The 8,387-nt window shown below is 35.4% G+C and overlaps 1 protein-coding gene across 1 annotated transcript; it reads right to left on the reverse strand.

Moving 5' to 3' along the window:
• Window positions 1-5,536: 5,536 nt before the first annotated feature.
• Window positions 5,537-8,120, reverse strand: LOC122314884 (pirin-like protein). Its single transcript, XM_043130522.1, has 7 exons — window positions 7,816-8,120; window positions 7,552-7,601; window positions 7,420-7,458; window positions 7,247-7,275; window positions 7,027-7,089; window positions 6,809-6,912; window positions 5,537-6,609 (listed from the first exon to the last, which is right to left on the reverse strand). Exons 1-7 carry the CDS (start codon window positions 7,929-7,931, stop codon window positions 6,126-6,128), a joined length of 885 nt encoding a protein of 294 aa, XP_042986456.1. The 5' UTR covers window positions 7,932-8,120; the 3' UTR covers window positions 5,537-6,125.
• Window positions 8,121-8,387: the final 267 nt, after the last annotated feature.

Raw genomic sequence — 8,387 nt, forward strand, 5'->3', positions numbered from 1 at the left:
TCTTTCGATTTAATCAGTTACACAGATGCAGATTATGCTGGCTGTAAAATAGATCGAAAAAGCACTAGTGGAGCATGTCATTTCTTAAGTCATGCACTAGTTTTCTGGTTTAGTAAAAAATAAAATTCTGTTGCACTATCTACTGTTAAGGCAGAATATGTTGCTGCGGGTAGTTGTTGTGCTCAAGTTCTCTACATGAAGTAACAAATTGAAGATTTTAAACTCATGTATAATCACATTCCAATCAAATGTGATAATACAAGTGCTATAAATCTTTCAAAGAACCCAATACAACATTCTAGAACTAAGCATATTGAAATAAGATATCATTTTCTTCGAGATCATGTGCAAAAATGCGATATAATATTAGAGTTCACAAACACACACGATCAGTTAGCAGATATTTTCACAAAGCCTTTACCAGAAGATAGATTATGTATGATCAGAAAAGAAATAGGTATGATGCATGCTATGAATATCTCTTAAAAGATAGACCAGAGTCAATAAAAATAGAGATAGATTTTTTAAATACTTTTACATAAACTTGAGATTCTTAGCCTCACGTTTGAAACGCTCATTCTTTTCATACAATATCATGTCATTCTTATCCATGGGAACCGGCAAGCGGAATGAAGAATCTAATAAAGATTTCAACTGTTTATTCTTCTGCCGAATGATTCCTTCCCTTGTGTGAGACTCTTGAACAATTCGTTGAAGTACAACAATTTGTTCTTTGAGCTTTTCAACTTCGTGATTTTTGACTTGTAGCCGCTGAGAAAAAGCAACAATAGAGGAAGAGTAGCGAGTCTCAAGACTCACCAAGTCATAAATAGCATCAGAATCTGACTTATTAGTCAGATTATTATTTTCTTGCTACAACATGGCACCAATGGCAGCTGCAGAAAGGACAGGAGGTTGAGATGCAGAATGCCTCATGGATGGATCTAGAAAAATGTTAGAAGAATGAGCTATTGAGAAAAGAATAGAAGGCTTAAAACGAGAATGTTGAAGGAATGCAGATGAGTTATAGAGGTGAGATGAAAATTTGATGTGGATTGGATGAACTTCAGGATTGATTTTATAGAGATAGCATAAAGAATAAGACAAACTATTGTCTCTTCAAATCTTATTTAGTCAAAAGAAATACAAGATATGCTGGACACACATTGTCAAAAGTTTTCTTACTAAGCCAGTGAGATTAACAGTAGATTGTCCCTATTTTTCTAGTAAACGATGAACCTCTGCTGTTATCTACCGATGTTGACCTTGTATCTGAACCCTTTCTCGTTCCAGCTCCTCTATTCGTGGTTGCAGATCATGAGCATACCAATCTGTAAATTTTTTCAACTCTTGGTTTTCTTGCTTTAGCCTTTTATTCTCACTATCCTTATTAGCAAGCTTATGTCGTAATTCAAATATTTGCATGTTAAGATGATCAATCTCACTCACCCTCGCCATTAACCTCCGAGACATGATCGTAACAGAGGCAGCATATTGACTACTGAGCATTCTTGATTCTGCAATAATCTCATAATCAGTCTTACTAGAAAAACGGTTCTCTGTTCCTATCATGGTATTGACGGCCTCAGGAGAGAAGATTGATGATTGATGCGTCAAGAGTTCCTGATTCAAGTCTGGAACATTAGTGGAAGAGAATTGCTCAGTCATTCTATCGTTGTGGAAAAACAGAACTCAGGTCAAGAAGCGATTATTTTTTTGGCATCCGATAGATGAAAATGATCATTTTTTATAGCAACTCAGAGCCTTTAATCACGTTTGTCAACAACATCAGGCAATTTTTTAAATCTCCAGCCGCACTAAATTCATAGAGTTAGGCCTCGAGACTTTGCAACATTTGTCGGGTCACGGACGGCTCCTTTTTTAACTATCTACAGTGACTATTAAGCGCATCATTTTCTTCAGTCCATTTATTTGCTGCCGATCCTTTTTAATGATACCAAAAGGGGGAGAAGTTTTAGACTAGAACATTAACATTGTTTAAATTGCTAAACTTGTTATATATGCTTGGAATTATATTTATACTTTTGCTTGAAAAACTAACGCATATTTTCAGGGGGAGCTTAAGTATTAATACAGGTTTCAAGTTCTATCAAGTATTTGTCATCATCAAAAAGGGGGAGCTTGTTGAACCCAAGGTTTCAAGTTTCATGTGATTATAAATCTACACATGTATTTTGATGATAACAAATGAATTCAAAGAATAAAGGAGTTTCAAGCTCAAGTTGTCCACACAATGGAATCAAGCATATCAAAGAACCAAGCATGAGCAAAAAGGAAACAAGTTCACATTAAAGTCATAGAGTAATGTTGCAAATCTCTTAAAATTTGAAATTAGGATTAATGCTCAAAATTAATATTTTATCATAAAGTATTAAAATACATTTTCCACATGTGCATGAATATTTTTGAAAATTAAATTTGAAAATTTTGAAAGATGATTGATTGTCATCTTTTACATGTGCATGCCTTGATTAAAGGATTGAACTTTGAAAATATTAAAGATGATTGATTGTCATCTTTCACATGTGCATGTTTTATTTGAATATTTTCAAAAGTAATTGATGCTTTTTTTAGACTTATACAAAAGGTAGATGATTTTGTTTGAAAATTTTGAAAAGTAAAGTGTGCTCATTTTGTCATATACAAAAAGTAAAAGATTAGGTTTGAATTTTTTGAAAAGGAAAGTGTGCTCATTTTGTCATATGCCAAAAGTAAAATATTAGGTTTGATTTTTTTGAAAAAGTGAATGATGTTGTCTTTGACAATTGAAAAAGAAGAACCTTTTATTTGAATTTTTTGAAAAAGTGAATGATGTTGTCTTTGACATGTGAATCTTTTTAAATTTAAATATGAAGTCTCATATGCCTATAAATAGATCATTTAAGAGTTTCACATTCACAACACCAAGAGCATACAACATTCATTCAAAGCTTTCATTCTCTCTTCTCTAAACATTGAGCCTTAATCCTTATTCATTTTGAGAGATATAGTTTGCGTTGTATTGTTCTTATTTCACTCATTGAGGAGTGTTTTCTGATAACCTACCCACTATCAGCTTTTGTATCAGAAAAAGGGTGTGTATAACCCTTGTGCGTGTAGAAAGTATTCTACACGGGAAATAGTTGAATCACCACGTGTAAAGTGATTGCAAGTGTAGAGGATGTTCTACACGGATCCTTTGTAGCGGTGTTGTTCAAAGGTGTAATAGGTTTCTATCTCCACCTGAAGGAGGTTGAATAGTGAATTTGGGAATCCTCAAGGGGTAGCTTGAGGCGAGGACGTAGGCAGTGGGGCCGAACCTCGTTAACATACTGAGTTTGCTTATCTCTTACCCTTACTCTTTATATTTATTGTTATTTCATATTTTGTTTATATTTTATATTATATATTTGATTTATAATTGTTATTTTTTTAATACAACTCAATTCACCCCCCTCTTGTGTTAGTCATCTGGGCAACACATACTACTTGAGATAACCGAGCAAGGTCAGTCCAATCAAAACATTGTTAAGGAAAACTTAGCAACGCAAAAAGATAACCATTGCTCGAGATCACCAGACAAAATCCAATCAAAACGCTGCTCGTGATAATTGATCAAAGCAAGAAAATAACTCTAGAGATAAGAAATTCACACCTGAGGCTAACATAAACACTAAAACCCAAAACAAGCACAGAGTGCTTGCCCCAGGGCAAGTAACCCCAACTCACACCAAGCGATAGAAGAGTGCTTGTAACCCCGGGTGAGATCCGTGAAGAGGAACAAAGGGCGAGCACCTTGAAGATAACAATGCTAGCCCCAAGGTGAGCATTTGTCAAATACATATGTCGACCCAACCATAACAATCAAATGATAGAGATTTCAAGGGCGTTTTCATCTCTAGGGTCTGTTTTTCAATATTACCTTGAGTTTCGTAGTTCGAAGAATAAGCTGCGGCTAAACTTGGTTGTGTTTGTGTTGCAGAGGTGGGTGTTTCATCCATGAGGACCAAGAAACTCACACTTATACCTGAAAAAAAAAAAAAAAAAAAAAAAAGGGTTTTGTTTCAAATAGGAAGAACAATATGGGATCTTATGGAGAGGAAGCCTTTTTTTATTTTGATTTTGATTTTTTTTTGTCATACATTTTTTTATATCTTTATAGATTTGTTTTTAAAAAAATTCACAATATCATTAAAAAATATTTACTTAATTATTAAATAAATAAATAAAATCTCAATAAAAATGCTCGGAACCGAAAATGAAAATGGGGACGCCTATCATTTCTCCTATTCTAATGAGGGAACAACACGAGCTATTATACTATATATTCTAATGCATTACTTTTTTTTGGGAGTTGTCTGTATTTATGCACATATAGGTATCTTATTCCATAGGGCACGTGTCTTGCATGTTCTACTCTCTAGCATTTAATAAAGTTATAGAAATTTGAGTTCTGATATTAAATGAATTTTTAAATGCACCCCGATCCTTTAGATGGGATCCCTTACGATGGCGTTTTCCTAACCTACCTCACGAATTGAATGAGGACATTAAAGTTTCAAGCACTTTTATTATATTCCGTTCGCAGCAACATGTGATCCAGATTTAACTATTTTCATGTTTCTGATCAGTCCTTGGATGCTTTTTTAATTTTATCTTACCCACCCCCTACATTTTCCTCATCTAGACTCGCATTGTTGGATTCAATGCCCAGGACCGTAGATCTATAAGTAGTCGGCACCACTTAAAGTTACGAGTTACGAGTTTCCTCAGTTTCTCTTGATTTAAAAAATAAAAAAAATCTTCACAACCTCCCAACACTCTAACATTCTATTTTTTTTTTAATTTTTATTATTTTATCTTTTATCAAATATTTAATATATAAATAATGAATAAAATAATTAAATTAATTTAAAAAGAATAAATTAAAAAAAAATATTAAAAAAATATTAAAAAATTAAAAAAAAGTGGAGTGTTGAAGTGTTGTGTAGCAATACTATTAGATGATCTCATTTCATCTACCATACCAAATCAGGCTTAGAAATGCTATATATAATTTTAAAGAATTGATTTTTTCTTGTGACTCTTACCATATATATGATATTTCTCTCTCGAATTAAGCTACATTTGGATAGTAAGGTGATTGATCTATAAATAGTAGTAAAAAAGTGATAAAAAATTAATAATAAAATATTAAATAATAATAAAAATTAAAAATAAAATATTAAATAATAGTAAAATGAAACCAGCTAACTGGATCAACATGAACAACTGAAGTGGGACTGTGGGAGTGGTAGGTAGGTTTCAGTCCAGTGCATTAAACTAAAAGCTGTGCTACTATGGCGTTAGAGTAGCGCTGATCTTTGTTATACTTGGGCAAAATTCATCTTTTAAATTTTTTCTTAATTTTTTTATTCATATGTTTTATCATTTTAAAACATTTTTTTTATAAATATAAAAAAAAATCAATACATTAATAATTACTTCAGTCATCATTAAGTAAAAAAAAAAAATTAAAATACATGAGGAAAATGAGTGGGCTTAATGGCATCTCTCTTAATTGACCTAGGAGGAATGAACATAAGATCCTCTTACTACACGTAATCACTTGTTTAAACTTACTAAACACAAACACACACGGACTCTCTGGTAAATGGTGGAGAGTCTGATCAGTGATTCAGTGGGCGTTGAGATGATGGCGAACCCATCCCTAACTCAAGAAGAAAAGCCCACCTCACCACCATTTTCTGGAAAGACGTGACCAGTAACAATCCCACGATAACGAAAGTGATACCAAATTTCAAACCATCAACTACCACCAATGATTAAAACCAAAAAACAATGAGAACTGTTGCTGAAAGAGAGATTTAACAGGGATAAGCTGATCGAGAGAGACCCATCCTAGACTTTTAAGTGACGCCCATATATTTGCTCCAGCTGCACTGCAGATGTTCTAGAAACTCTACCTCCAATGAGTGCACCATCCTTCTTTTTCCTTCTTGATTGATTGAATATAGATGGAAATGGTGATAAAGATGGTGCCCCTTTTTATTTTATTTTATTCGTTTATTTTCTAAATATTTGATATGCGATGGAGTGCTTTGATCTTCAGAGAGGTTTTTGATTCATTGAGATCTCCAGCTCCTGGCCAGTTCGAAACCATTTTTGCAATACTGGTAGTCCTCAATTGTCTTGTTGATTTCAGCTTGTGTGTTCATCACAAAAGGCCCGTACTGAGCCACTGGTTCATCAAGAGGCTGCCCTCCTATCAGCACAAACCTCAATCTCTTCGAAGACCGATTCCAGGCGCTTAGACCGTCTCCGGGACCCAGAACCAAGACATGGTGAGCTGCCACAGCTGCTGAGTTTGAGGAGCCAAACACCCCTTCCCCTTCAATTACGTACACAAAGGAATTCCATGATGCTGGGATACTCTGATGCACTTGAGCTCTGGGTTTTAGAGTGAAATCCAGAAAAATTGTTGGAGTTCGGGTGTGAACTGGAGATCGAACTCCCATGGATTCTCCTGCTATAACTCGGACCTCAACCCCATCTTCCTCTGCCCTTACTATCTCGTCACTTAAAAGTTCTTGATAACTTGGCTCAATCCTGAAATCAGTATTTTAATTCAGTCAAACAATATGTATACAAGAGATAGTCCATTTAAAGACTTTTTAAAGAATAAAAGAAGAATTCAGATTGCTTCGAATAAGAGAACTTAGAAATCAGCATGGAGTGATGAATTGAGTCATGGGTATTAGAATTTTGAGTAAATAATGTCATTGTTGGCGGAAAAGAGAGTTCTTACATTTTGTCTCTGGAAGATAAATTGATCCAAAGCTGTAAACCATTTGAAACTCCTTCACCTGCAGGCATTTCCGAGTGGACAATTCCTCTACCTGCTGTCATCCACTGCACAAAAATCATGTGAAACAAGTAAAAGCAGTGCCACAAGATAAAGCTAGACCATAACTTCTTTTCTAATCTTTCAAAAGATAACTACAGATTGCAACTGCGATGCTTTACCTGCACATCACCAGTTCCAATTGTACCCTTATGCCCTGCAAAATCTTGATGAGTCATGGCTCCCTAGAATCCAAAGAACCAAACATTATTATTATTTTTTCCTCGGAAAAATAGTTACATAAGATTTCAGGGGGTGGTTCGAGTATGGGTTATGGAGAAACTACAGAGGAGAATCCGTAAACCCAAACATTGTGAATGATAGAACTGAGAGAAGGTATACCTGCAACATGTATGTAACTGTCTCGAAACCTTTAAAAAAGAGAATTCGTATGAGATTTTTAGTCAAATTAGCCCACACATATGATAGAGATTACAACACCAGAAACAGTCATGATTCATGAATACGAGTGCTTCCATAAACAACAACGAAATTAATTGGGATGAATGCAGCACCTCGGTGTGGATGATCAGGAAATCCCGCAGGAGGAGTCACTGCAAGATCAAACAGCCCACATTGTTAATAATTAATGCATCAAACAGAGGGAAAGTCACACTTGAAAAACATCGGATTGGAAACAAATGTACCTGAAAAATGATCCAACATCAGAAAGGGATCCAAAAACTTCAATTCATTCCTGAGAACCAAATGCCCCACAAAAGAATCAATACGAGATTCTAGACAAAACCTCAAGAGCAGAATAACCACTAACCAGCAACCATTCTTGAATATTTACTCGAAAGAATGAATAACAAGAGGCCAAAACTCAAGAACCCAATGAATTAAAACTGACTAATACTACTTGGTACTTTTTTTTTTAAAAATGAAAAGGCTAAGAAATGCAAGAATACCGTCCAATACATCTCCTGACAACAGCACCATCACCCTCTTGTTGATGTCTGGCCAAGAACATCTTGACCACCGATCTGGGTCTGTCAAAAGGAGGAGTTTGACTTGATTCAGACATGATAATTTTTCGGATGGTTGGCTCTGGTAGTTGTTGGCTTTGTATTGTACAGCAAGTAGCCTGTGGATTATAGCTCTCCTTCAGCGTCACTGCGCGAGTGTTTGGAGTGTATGTATGCCTTTCAAAAACTAGTTCTTGGTTCCTGTATTTATATCGGATTCGGAAGAGGAGCGATAAAGCTAGCGAGAGAGGGAGGAGGCGGGCTCGGGCTCGGGCTCCGACACGAGGATGTTGGAGGCGTGAGGAAACCTTGGGTGGGGACCACTTTCCGTCCTTGGGGCTGATGGCGCTGATGATCTCAAGCTCGTGTCATGATGACGAATACCTTGTTCTCGTCCCCAAATCTCTCTGGTCAACATTAATACCTACCGGTGCCATGTCCACAAGGGTTGGTCAGATGATGAAAGGTAAATTTTTTTTTTTTTTTTTTTTTTTTTTGATAGGGGGGATTGGGGA

The sequence above is a fragment of the Carya illinoinensis genome, chromosome 1 (assembly GCF_018687715.1).
Source record: "Carya illinoinensis cultivar Pawnee chromosome 1, C.illinoinensisPawnee_v1, whole genome shotgun sequence".
In the NCBI taxonomy this organism is placed as follows: Eukaryota; Viridiplantae; Streptophyta; class Magnoliopsida; order Fagales; family Juglandaceae; genus Carya; species Carya illinoinensis.

What these genes read in the sequence shown, in the direction of transcription:
- LOC122314884 (XM_043130522.1), bottom strand. Translation starts at nt 7,931, where the DNA reads ATGTCTGAATCAAGTCAAACTCCTCCTTTTGACAGACCCAGATCGGTG. An exon ending in CAGTTACATACATGTTGCAG is followed by an intron (nt 7,090 to 7,246) that starts GTATACCTTCTC and finishes TTTGGATTCTAG; the next exon opens with GGAGCCATGACTCATCAAGA. An exon ending in TTATCTTCCAGAGACAAAAT is followed by an intron (nt 6,610 to 6,808) that starts GTAAGAACTCTC and finishes TACTGATTTCAG; the next exon opens with GATTGAGCCAAGTTATCAAG.